We start from the raw sequence: 13,868 nt of genomic DNA, 5'->3' as shown, positions 1-13,868 counted from the left end.
TAGCCCTGCTGTCCCTCCCTATAGACACCTAGAGCCTTCTACAGAGCCCTCTCTCTAGCCCTGCTGTCCCCCACTATAGACACCTAGAGCCTTCTACAGAGCCCTCTCTCTAGCCCTGCTGTCCCTCACTATAGACACCTAGAGCCTTCTACAGAGCCCTCTCTCTAGCCCTGCTGTCCCTCCCTATAGACACCTAGAGCCTTCTACAGAGCCCTCTCTCTAGCCCTGCTGTCCCTCACTATAGACACCTAGAGCCTTCTACAGAGCCCTCTCTCTAGCCCTGCTGTCCCTCCCTATAGACACCTAGAGCCTTCTACAGAGCCCTCTCTCTAGCCCTGCTGTCCCCCACTATAGACACCTAGAGCCTTCTACAGAGCCCTCTCTCTAGCCCTGCTGTCCCTCACTATAGACACCTAGAGCCTTCTACAGAGCCCTCTCTCTAGCCCTGCTGTCCCTCACTATAGACACCTAGAGCCTTCTACAGAGCCCTCTCTCTAGCCCTGCTGTCCCCCACTATAGACACCTAGAGCCTTCTACAGAGCCCTCTCTCTAGCCCTGCTGTCCCCCACTATAGACACCTAGAGCCTTCTACAGAGCCCTCTCTCTAGCCCTGCTGTCCCCCACTATAGACACCTAGAGCCTTCTACAGAGCCCTCTCTCTAGCCCTGCTGTCCCTCCCTATAGACACCTAGAGCCTTCTACAGAGCCCTCTCTCTAGCCCTGCTGTCCCTCACTATAGACACCTAGAGCCTTCTACAGAGCCCTCTCTCTAGCCCTGCTGTCCCTCCCTATAGACACCTAGAGCCTTCTACAGAGCCCTCTCTCTAGCCCTGCTGTCCCTCACTATAGACACCTAGAGCCTTCTACAGAGCCCTCTCTCTAGCCCTGCTGTCCCTCCCTATAGACACCTAGAGCCTTCTACAGAGCCCTCTCTCTAGCCCTGCTGTCCCTCACTATAGACACCTAGAGCCTTCTACAGAGCCCTCTCTCTAGCCCTGCTGTCCCCCACTATAGACACCTAGATCCTTCTACAGAGCCCTCTCTCTAGCCCTGCTGTCCCTCCCTATAGACACCTAGAGCCTTCTACAGAGCCCTCTCTCTAGCCCTGCTGTCCCCCACTATAGACACCTAGAGCCTTCTACAGAGCCCTCTCTCTAGCCCTGCTGTCCCCCACTATAGACACCTAGAGCCTTCTACAGAGCCCTCTCTCTAGCCCTGCTGTCCCTCCCTATAGACACCTAGAGCCTTCTACAGAGCCCTCTCTCTAGCCCTGCTGTCCCTCCCTATAGACACCTAGAGCCTTCTACAGAGCCCTCTCTCTAGCCCTGCTGTCCCTCCCTATAGACACCTAGAGCCTTCTACAGAGCCCTCTCTCTAGCCCTGCTGTCCCTCCCTATAGACACCTAGAGCCTTCTACAGAGCCCTCTCTCTAGCCCTGCTGTCCCTCCCTATAGACACCTAGAGCCTTCTACAGAGCCCTCTCTCTAGCCCTGCTGTCCCTCCCTATAGACACCTAGAGCCCAGACATCATAGGAGTCTTCCCTGACTCCATCCATCCTTCCTTCCATCTCCCTTCCTTCTTGTTCACTCATTCATTTCCTTCCTTTCTTCATTCCTTCCCTTCTTCTGTTCAGCCTCTCCATCTTTCCTGCTTTCTTCCCTACCTCACTTTCTGCTTCCCTTCCTTCCTTCCTTCCTTCCTTCCTTCCTTCCTTCCTTCCTTCCTTCCTTCCTTCCTTCCTTCCTTCCTTCCTTCCTTCCTTCCTTCCATTGCTCCATAGTTCCAACTCTGAATAGATCTGTCCCCCTTCACCCTGACGTGAAGGATGTGATTTATTTGTGTTAAGCTGTTGAGGACACACTCGCTCTTGCGTGGAGGTGTGTGTGTGTGTGTGTGTAAGAGACAGGCCTCGTGATTATCAGTGATTTCTTGACAAATGAGGTGTGTATGGTGCTCCCCAGGCCTTACATTGCCGTGTGACCCTATCTGACCAACTCAACAGCTAGTTAAACACTCACCCATGTAGATCGGAGGACGCCAGTGTTTTCAAGGACTTATCCCGAGCAGTTTGTCCAAGTTGTCCTGGACTGGTCATGGAAACATCCTGGCACGTTATCGCCCTTTAACTCTTAACTTTTCTAAAAGTATGAATACAGTAAGCACGGCAATTATTCTCTCCAAATTAGTTCTCAATACTACCACTCGTTTCCATAACACAATTGCCCTCTGTTTATTTAATGGGAATACATTATCGCCTCCTTATCATGGGTATTACAGCATCTGTGTACTGCAGCTAGTGGAACTACTTCTTACGTTCCTAGAGGGGTTAAATGCGGAAGACAAATTTCAGTTGAAGGCGTTCAGTCGTACAACTGACTAGGTATCCCCCTTTCCCTAAGTGGTCCTGTGTGACTCAGTTGGTCGAGGCTGGTGCTTGCAGCGCCAAGGATCGTTGCTTCGTTTCCCGCTGGGGCCACCCCCAAGAACAATGTATGCACGCTTTGGATAAATATCTATATCCAGGCTAACATTGCTGTAGCCTTCCTGTACAGTTTCTCTAACGATGGCTCAAGGTTCTCTAACGTTGCACTAACATTCCTGTCCAGTCTCTCTGTTTCACCTCATAGGTTTATCCAGGCTAATGTTGCCCCAACGTTCCTCTCCACTCTCTCTAACCTTCCCTCAACATTGTCCCTCCCAAGGTTCATCAATGAGACGGAGCAGAACATGGGTCCACCGGGCCAGGCCAAGCAGTGCCAGCTCCGGACCTTCCTGACCTACTACATCAACGACCTGTTCCTGCACCAGGTCAGAACAGAGATCAACAAGGAGATCCAGGCCGTCAGCAAGACAGCAGATCCACTGAAAGTCCTGGCTAGTGCCGATACTATGAAGGTCCTGGCGGTGCAGAGGCCCCTGCTGCAGGTGAGGGGGGCCGGGAACACACACTCGCAGGACAGGCATATTCACAAATGGGTACATAATATGATATGGTAAACATGGAAATCATACAACTGTCTGTGTGAACATATTTATGCAGACACATATGCTTACTTCTGCTCATACTTTGTTTCCTGTTCACAACCTGTTCACAACCTATTCACAAGGTCAACATTCTTCTTCAGTTATGTTTTGGTGTACATTTACATTTGAGTCATTTAGCAGACGCACTTATATAGAGAGACTTACAGTTCGTGAATGCATCAGTTAGTATACGGCCAGGTAATAGTTTCCTTTGGACTCTGTGAGGTTTCCACAGCCACCTCGCTCGCTCTCTCTCGTTCTCTCTCTCGTTCTCTCTCGCTCACAAATTTTCTCTTACACACACACACACACACACAGTGATACTTGGCAGCCACCCACCCACCTATCTCACAGAATCATAATTGTCTCTGAAACAGCATTTGATTCTCCCTGACCCTGTAGAAGCAGTTAATTGGTGGTTATAGAATACACACACACACACACACACACACACACACACACACACACACACACACACACACACACACACACACACACAGAGGTACCCATTTCCTCCAGCACAAGAAGTGGGCCTATCATCTCCATAGATACCACTTACTGTGCAGGCTCACCTGGCTCCTCCCCTATTAAAGATGAGATCAATCACTTCTCACAACAATGTGTTCCCCAGATCAGATATGTAACAGTGGATGTTGCATCTCAAAGCTAGTCTATGTGAATACTCTGTGTGAGACTGCGTATATGTGTGCCTGTGTGTGCGTGTACCTGTTTTAGTCAATTAGTCCAGAGGTGGTGAAGGGCCATCTAGAATACAGAGATGGTGAAGGGCCATCTAGAATACAGAGATGGTGAAGTGCCATCTAGAATACAGAGATGGTGAAGGGCCATCTAGAATACAGAGATGGTGAAGGGCCATCTAGAATACAGAGATGGTGAAGTGCCATCTAGAATACAGAGATGGTGAAGTGCCATCTAGAATACAGAGATGGTGAAGTGCCATCTAGAATACAGAGATGGTGAAGTGCCATCTAGAATACAGAGATGGTGAAGTGCCATCTAGAATACAGAGATGGTGAAGGGCCATCTAGAATACAGAGATGGTGAAGGGCCATCTAGAATACAGAGATGGTGAAGGGCCATCTAGAATACAGAGATGGTGAAGGGCCATCTAGAATACAGAGATGGTGAAGGGCCATCTAGAATACAGAGATGGTGAAGGGCCATCTAGAATACAGAGATGGTGAAGGGCCATCTAGAATACAGAGATGGTGAAGGGCCATCTAGAATACAGAGATGGTGAAGGGCCATCTAGAATACAGAGATGGTGAAGGGCCATCTAGAATACAGAGATGGTGAAGGGCCATCTAGAATACAGAGATGGTGAAGGGCCATCTAGAATACAGAGATGGTGAAGTGCCATCTAGAATACAGAGATGGTGAAGGGCCATCTAGAATACAGAGATGGTGAAGGGTCATCTAGAATACAGAGATGGTGAAGGGCCATCTAGAATACAGAGATGGTGAAGGGCCATCTAGAATACAGAGATGGTGAAGTGCCATCTAGAATACAGAGATGGTGAAGGGCCATCTAGAATACAGAGATGGTGAAGGGCCATCTAGAATACAGAGATGGTGAAGGGCCATCTAGAATACAGAGATGGTGAAGGGCCATCTAGAATACAGAGATGGTGAAGGGCCATCTAGAATACAGAGATGGTGAAGGGCCATCTAGAATACAGAGATGGTGAAGGGCCATCTAGAATACAGAGATGGTGAAGGGCCATCTAGAATACAGAGATGGTGAAGGGCCATCTAGAATACAGAGATGGTGAAGGGCCATCTAGAATACAGAGATGGTGAAGGGCCATCTAGAATACAGAGATGGTGAAGGGCCATCTAGAATACAGAGATGGTGAAGGGCCATCTAGAATACAGAGATGGTGAAGGGCCATCTAGAATACAGAGATGGTGAAGGGCCATCTAGAATACAGAGATGGTGAAGGGCCATCTAGAATACAGAGATGGTGAAGGGCCATCTAGAATACAGAGATGGTGAAGGGCCATCTAGAATACAGAGATGGTGAAGGGCCATCTCGAATACAGAGATGGTGAAGTGCCATGGATGGATGTAATGAAGTCAGCTGGATGTAGTGATGTCAGCTGGATGTAATGAAGTCAGCTGGATGTAATGATGTCAGCTGGATGTAGTGAAGTCAGCTGGATGTAATGAAGTCAGCTGGATGTAGTGAAGTCAGCTGGATGTAATGAAGTCAGCTGGATGTAATGAAGTCAGCTGGATGTAATGAAGTCAGCTGGATGTAATGAAGTCAGCTGGATGTAATGAAGTCAGCTGGATATAGTGAAGTCAGCTGGATGTAATGATGTCAGCTGGATGTAATGAAGTCAGCTGGATGTAATGAAGTCAGCTGGATGTAATGAAGTCAGCTGGATGTAATGATGTCAGCTGGATGTAATGATGTCAGCTGGATGTAATGATGTCAGCTGGATGTAGTGATGTCAGCTGGATGTAATGAAGTCAGCTGGATGTAATGAAGTCAGCTGGATGTAATGAAGTCAGCTGGATGTAATGAAGTCAGCTGGATGTAGTGAAGTCAGCTGGATGTAATGAAGTCAGCTGGATGTAGTGAAGTCAGCTGGATGTAATGAAGTCAGCTGGATGTAATGAAGTCAGCTGGATGTAATGAAGTCAGCTGGATGTAATGAAGTCAGCTGGATATAGTGAAGTCAGCTGGATGTAATGATGTCAGCTGGATGTAATGATGTCAGCTGGATGTAGTGATGTCAGCTGGATGTAATGATGTCAGCTGGATGTAATGATGTCAGCTGGACGTAATGATGTCAGCTGGATGTAATGATGTCAGCTGGATGTAGTGATGTCACACCAACAACAACGATAGTGTCTAATAAAACAGTGGGTGAAATGTTACTCATTAATACATTTACAACAGCCAGTATGCTCAGCCAGTATGCTCAGCCAGTATGCTCAGCCAGTATGCTCAGCCAGTATGCCCAGCCAGTATGCTCAGCCAGTATGCCCAGCCAGTATGCCCAGCCAGTATGCTCAGCCAGTATGCTCAGCCAGTATGCTCAGCCAGTATGCTCAGCCAGTATGCTCAGCCAGTATGCTCAGCCAGTATGCTCAGCCAGTATGCTCAGCCAGTATGCTCTACCACCTCTCAGGCAGCTTGTGAAAGCCAGCATGGATAGAATACAATAATTGACAAATATTTGCCATATTGCAATAATTCTCATGTCATCATCATTTATTCAAATAACACTGTTTCCATCAACATTTGTCGCAATAAAGTTTGACCCCCAAAAATCCACCCGTCGAACAGATGACAATGTTGTCGATCTTTACAACGTTTCTCCAACTGTACATCTGCCATTTCCATGTCACAATGATTCTTTTTTGCGACATTGCATTTGACAGAAGAACTTGGGTCAATGAAAACCTGCCTCGTGTGTGTGTGTGTGTGCGTGCGTGCGTGCGTGCGTGCGTGCGTGCGTGCGTGCGTGCGTGCGCCTGTGTGCCTGTGTGCCTGTGTGTGTATGCACTCCAGAATGTGTATGTACGTGTGTTTTAAGACATTGTGTGTATGCCAGTGTGTGTCTGCCCCTCTGTCTTTGTTAGCTCTCCATTCATAGTGAGAGAACACTGACAGTTCATTACAGCTCCTGGCTCTGAGTTCACTGGCGTTTGTTTACGATTATGACTTCTCCTTAACGAGGACTGCGGCATCTTGCTAATTACACTGCTAGGCTAATGAGCCTCTCTCCAGTTATGGAGCGGGAGCTCCATAAAACGCTCCTTTTGTTTGGGGTTTTGGCTTTTTTAATTACGCCAATCAAAGAGGCCTGCCTGCTCCTTCCTCTACTGCCAAATACGCACATACAAGACCCAGGCCCTCTTGGTGTGTGTGTGTGTGTGTGTGTGTGTGTGTGTGTGTGTGTGTGTGTGTGTGTGTGTGTGTGTGTGTGTGTGTGTGTGTGTGTGAGAAGTCCGACCGATCCCCACCGTGTCCTGGCTGGTTGGTCTCAGTGTGACAGCGGGCCACAACTTTTGATGGGCTACTCCAGTCCTCAGTGCTCCCTGCTCACTCAAGATGGCAGGTGTCTTTATGGAGAAAAGAGAGTGAAGGAAACGATACATGTCCCACAGCTGTCCCTTACCAGAGGTGGACAGCTATGGAACTGCTGTATCAGTGTTTTAAAGGGAAGCTGCTGTAGGTTAAACAAGCTGTTCTTGTCCTTTACATCATCACATTCCTTGTAGGTGTTGGGTCTTTCTCAGGCCTAATGTAGATGGGAATGGTGCATGCCTGCTGTGTGTGTGTGTGTGTGTGTGTGTGTGTGTGTGTGTGTGTGTGTGTGTGTGTGTGTGTGTGTGTGTGTGTGTGTGTGTGTGTGTGTGTGTGTGTGTGTCCATGCATGCGCACACACAGGTGTGTTCCCACAGCAGGTGTTCTGAGCGTGGGGCCACACCACTGGCACTTGAACCAATGGGCTGAAGGGACAGAGAGACACATGTTGATACACTACATTAAACACACTCACTCTACCTTGGCTGCCATCACACAGGAAACGGCAGGGGACCCCATTTATAGGTGCACCTGCCATCCACTCCACCACAACACACATGTATGTACATGGGGTTTGGGGGAAGGCATTAGTGGACATACCTGGCGGACACACATAGTGGGTTGCTGTGTTTTGGGCTTGGGGGGAGATGTTGCTCCATCCAGACTCACATACAGCTGTGTAGCATTGTCATGGGGAGATGTACTGTACCCCCACACTGTAGCGTTAGCTGTTACCATATAGGACAACACACCCTGGGATAACACGGGACGCCATGGTTAAATACAGGTCACTACTAGGCATTTACATCTTTCCCTTTCTAGACAGGAACGATACGTTGTCTAGAGACATGGGCTCTGATACCATACAGGAACGATACGTTATCTAGAGACATGGGCTCTGATACCATACAGGAACGATGCGTTATCTAGAGACATGGGCTCTGATACCATACAGGAACGATACGTTATCTAGACACATGGGCTCTGATACCATACAGGAACGATACGTTATCTAGATATGGGCTCTGATACCATACAGGAACGATACGTTATCTAGAGACATGGGCTCTGATACGATACAGGAACGATACGTTATCTAGAGACATGGGCTCTGATACCATACAGGAACGATGAGTTATCTAGAGACATGGGCTCTGATACCATACAGGAACGATACGTTATCTAGACACATGGGCTCTGATACCATACAGGAACGATACGTTATCTAGAGACACGGGCTCTGATACCATACAGGAACGATACGTTATCTAGAGACATGGGCTCTGATACCATACAGGAACGATACGTTATCTAGAGACACTGGCTCTGATACCATACAGGAACGATACGTTATCTAGAGACATGGGCTCTGATACCATACAGGAACGATACGTTATCTAGAGACATGGGCTCTGATACCATACAGGAACGATACGTTATCTAGAGACATGGCTCTGATACCATACAGGAACGATACGTTATCTAGAGACATGGGCTCTGATACGATACAGGAACGATGCGTTATCTAGATATGGGCTCTGATACGATACAGGAACGATGCGTTATCTAGATATGGGCTCTGATACCATACAGGAACGATGCGTTATCTAGATATGGGCTCTGATACCATACAGGAACGATACGTTATCTAGATATGGGCTCTGATACCATACAGGAACGATACGTTATCTAAATATGGGCTCTGATACCATACAGGAACGATACGTTATCTAGAGACATGGGCTCTGATACGATACAGGAACGATGCGTTATCTAGAGACATGGGCTCTGATACCATACAGGAACGATACGTTATCTAGAGACATGGGCTCTGATACGATACAGGAACGATGCGTTATCTAGAGACATGGGCTCTGATACCATACAGGAACGATACGTTATCTAGAGACACGGGCTCTGATACGATACAGGAACGATGCGTTATCTAGAGACATGGGCTCTGATACCATACAGGAACGATACGTTATCTAGAGACACGGGCTCTGATACCATACAGGAACGATGCGTTATCTAGAGACATGGGCTCTGATACGTTATCTAGAGACATGGGCTCTGATACGATACAGGAACGATGCGTTATCTAGAGACATGGGCTCTGATACGTTATCTAGAGACATGGGCTCTGATACGATACAGGAACGATGCGTTATCTAGAGACATGGGCTCTGATAAGATACAGGAACGATACGTTATCTAGAGACATGGGCTCTGATATCATACAGGAACGATGCGTTATCTAGAGACATGGGCTCTGATAAGATACAGGAACGATACGTTATCTAGAGACATGGGCTCTGATACGATACAGGAACGATGCGTTATCTAGAGACATGGGCTCTGATAAGATACAGGAACGATACGTTATCTAGAGACACGGGCTCTGATACCATACAGGAACGATACGTTATCTAGAGACGTGGGCTCTGATACGATACAGGAACGATGCGTTATCTAGAGACATGGGCTCTGATACCATACAGGAACGATACGTTATCTAGAGACATGGGCTCTGATACGATACAGGAACGATGCGTTATCTAGAGACATGGGCTCTGATACCATACAGGAACGATGCGTTATCTAGAGACATGGGCTCTGATAAGATACAGGAACGATACGTTATCTAGAGACATGGGCTCTGATACCATACAGGAACGATACGTTATCTAGAGACATGGGCTCTGATACGATACAGGAACGATACGTTGTCTAGAGACATGGGCTCTGATACGATACAGGAACGATGCGTTATCTAGAGACATGGGCTCTGATATCATACAGGAACGATACGTTATCTAGAGACATGGGCTCTGATACGATACAGGAATGATACGTTATCTAGAGACATGGGCTCTGATACCATACAGGAACGATACGTTGTCTAGAGACATGGGCTCTGATACCATACAGGAACGATACGTTATCTAGAGACATGGGCTCTGATACCATACAGGAACGATACGTTATCTAGAGACATGGGCTCTGATACCATACAGGAACGATACGTTATCTAGAGACATGGGCTCTGATACGATACAGGAACGATGCGTTATCTAGAGACATGGGCTCTGATACCATACAGGAATGATACGTTATCTAGAGACACGGGCTCTGATACCATACAGGAACGATGCGTTATCTAGAGACACAGGCTCTGATACGTTATCTAGAGACATGGGCTCTGATACGATACAGGAACGATGCGTTATCTAGAGACATGGGCTCTGATACCATACAGGAACGATACGTTATCTAGAGACATGGGCTCTGATACCATACAGGAACGATACGTTATCTAGATATGGGCTCTGATACGATACAGGAACGATACGTTATCTAGATATGGGCTCTGATACGATACAGGAACGATACGTTATCTAGAGACATGGGCTCTGATACCATACAGGAACGATGCGTTATCTAGAGACATGGGCTCTGATACCATACAGGAACGATACGTTATCTAGAGACATGGGCTCTGATACCATACAGGAACGATACGTTATCTAGAGACATGGGCTCTGATACCATACAGGAACGATACGTTATCTAGACACATGGGCTCTGATACCATACAGGAACGATGCGTTATCTAGATATGGGCTCTGATACCATACAGGAACGATACGTTATCTAGAGACATGGGCTCTGATACGATACAGGAACGATACGTTATCTAGATATGGGCTCTGATACGATACAGGAACGATGCGTTATCTAGATATGGGCTCTGATACCATACAGGAACGATACGTTATCTAGATATGGGCTCTGATACGATACAGGAACGATGCGTTATCTAGATATGGGCTCTGATACGATACAGGAACGATACGTTATCTAGATATGGGCTCTGATACGATACAGGAACGATACGTTATCTAGATATGGGCTCTGATACGATACAGGAACGATACGTTATCTAGATATGGGCTCTGATACGATACAGGAACGATACGTTATCTAGATATGGGCTCTGATACGATACAGGAACGATACGTTATCTAGAGACATGGGCTCTGATACGATACAGGAATGATACGTTATCTAGAGACATGGGCTCTGATACCATACAGGAACGATACGTTATCTAGAGACATGGCTCTGATACGATACAGGAACGATACGTTATCTAGAGACATGGGCTCTGATACGATACAGGAACGATACGTTATCTAGAGACATGGGCTCTGATACCATACAGGAACGATACGTTATCTAGATATGGGCTCTGATACGATACAGGAACGATACGTTATCTAGAGACATGGGCTCTGATACGATACAGGAACGATACGTTATCTAGAGACATGGGCTCTGATACCATACAGGAACGATGAGTTATCTAGAGACATGGCTCTGATACGATACAGGAACGATACGTTATCTAGAGACATGGGCTCTGATACCATACAGGAACGATACGTTATCTAGAGACATGGGCTCTGATACGATACAGGAACGATACGTTATCTAGAGACATGGGCTCTGATACCATACAGGAACGATACGTTATCTAGAGACATGGGCTCTGATACGATACAGGAATGATGCGTTATCTAGAGACGTGGGCTCTGACACGATACAGGAACGATATGTCATTTTGGGGTATTGTGTGTAGATTGATGAGGGGAAAAAAACATTTAATCCATTTTAGAATAAGGCTGTAACGTAACAAAATGTTGAAAAATTCAAGGGTTCTGAATACCTTCCCTAATGCACTGTATGTCAGTATATAGCACCCAAATTCTGAATGTCTCCCTCATATGGGCAATCAATGAACTCTGACCTGATGATACTGACATGGGCTTGTGACTTTAGAGGGGGGGTCAAGGTGAATTTAACACCCCAGTCCTGGCAACAGACCTGATAACACATCCAACCGACATCATGTTTTCATATAGCAGCCATACAATAATAATGATATGTTAAACATCCTACCTATCACTAGGCCCCAGCAGTGTGTGTATGATAGTAATGATGATATTAGTATGAGACTGTATGGCTATCAGTCGGCCAGGACACAGGCCCAATGATAACACCAGTGTGTCATTGTAGTCCTGTATGTAGAGTGTATGATCCAATCATGTTTCTTTGTGATAACATGCACCCAGGTGATTGGTCAGAAGGCCCTGCAGGGGTTATAAATAAGAAAGAGAGGCATGTATTCTCTCTGTCTGTTTCTCTCCTCTTGTTGCTCCCTCCTCTTGTTCTCCTCTCCCTGCCTGTTTACTGGTCATCTTTTTTCATTTTGTTTAACCCTCCTACCCTTTCTCTCCCTCTACCTTCCTTCCTTCCTTCTTCTCTCTCTCTGGTTAGTGGTGGTAGCAGTGTGATGCTATCTGTCCAGTGTTCCTGTTCCCCCTGATTGATTTATTTAATTAGTCTCCTCTATCCAGGAGGGTGGTCACTCTACAGACCAGAACTGGAGATTGGCTCCATTAATCTCTTGGATTGGGGTCCCTACACACACACACACACACACACACACACACACACACACACACACACACACACACACACACACACACACACACACACACAGACACAGACACAGGCATGCATGCACGCACACACACATACAGAGGCATGCATGCACACACGCCAGGGTGAGGAAGCCACCACTGAATGATATCCAGTCATTTTGCTCTTGAAATATTGTTGTGACGTTATGTCCATGTCTCCTGTTGTGACATTATGTCCATGTTTCCTGTTGTCCTGTTGTGACGTTATGTCCATGTCTCCTGTTGTGACGTTATGTCCATGTCTCCTGTTGTCCTGTTGTGACATTATGTCCATGTCTCCTGTTGTGACATTATGTCCATGTCTCCTGTTGTGACGTTATGTCCATGTCTCCTGTTGGGACGTTATGTCCATGTCTCCTGTTGTGACGTTATGTCCATGTCTCCTGTTGGGACGTTATGTCCATGTCTCCTGTTGTCCTGTTGTGACATTATGTCCATGTCTCCTGTTGTGACATTATGTCCATGTCTCCTGTTGTGACGTTATGTCCATGTCTCCTGTTGTGACGTTATGTCCATGTCTCCTGTTGTGACATTATGTCCATGTCTCCTGTTGTGACGTTATGTCCATGTCTCCTGTTGTCCTGTTGTGACATTATGTCTCCTGTTGTCCTGTTGTGGCGTTATGTCCATGTCTCCTGTTGTGACATTATGTCCATGTCTCCTGTTGTGACGTTATGTCCATGTCTCCTGTTGGGACGTTATGTCCATGTCTCCTGTTGTGACGTTATGTCCATGTCTCCTGTTGTGACGTTATGTCCATGTCTCCTGTTGTGACGTTATGTCCATGTCTCCTGTTGTGACGTTATGTCCATGTCTCCTGTTGTCCTGTTGTGACATTATGTCTCCTGTTGTCCTGTTGTGGCGTTATGTCCATGTCTCCTGTTGTGACATTATGTCCATGTCTCCTGTTGTCCTGTTGTGACGTTATGTCCATGTCTCCTGTTGTGACGTTATGTCCATGTCTCCTGTTGTCCTGTTGTGACATTATGTCCATGTCTCCTGTTGTCCTGTTGTGACGTTATGTCCATGTCTCCTGTTGTGACATTATGTCCATGTCTCCTGTTGTGACGTTATGTCCATGTCTCCTGTTGTCCTGTTGTGACGTTATGTCCATGTCTCCTGTTGTGACGTTATGTCCATGTCTCCTGTTGTGACGTTATGTCCATGTCTCCTGTTGTGACGTTATGTCCATGTCTCCTGTTGTGACGTTATGTCCATGTCTCCTGTTGTGAC

The 13,868-nt window shown here is 46.8% G+C and overlaps 1 protein-coding gene across 1 annotated transcript in view; it reads left to right on the top strand.

The window, feature by feature from the left end:
• Positions 1 to 13,868, top strand: part of exoc4 (exocyst complex component 4) — a 243,105-nt gene that overhangs the window by 150,420 nt on the left and 78,817 nt on the right. The window contains exon 11 of the mRNA XM_038996740.1: positions 2,704 to 2,926. Within this exon, the coding sequence (XP_038852668.1) occupies positions 2,704 to 2,926 (223 nt within the window). The remainder of the gene's footprint in view (positions 1 to 2,703; positions 2,927 to 13,868) is intronic.

The sequence above is a fragment of the Salvelinus namaycush genome, chromosome 6 (genome assembly GCF_016432855.1).
Source record: "Salvelinus namaycush isolate Seneca chromosome 6, SaNama_1.0, whole genome shotgun sequence".
In the NCBI taxonomy this organism is placed as follows: Eukaryota; Metazoa; Chordata; class Actinopteri; order Salmoniformes; family Salmonidae; genus Salvelinus; species Salvelinus namaycush.
Note: the sequence above shows the minus strand (reverse complement) of the source record. Positions and strands in the feature narration are given on the sequence as shown.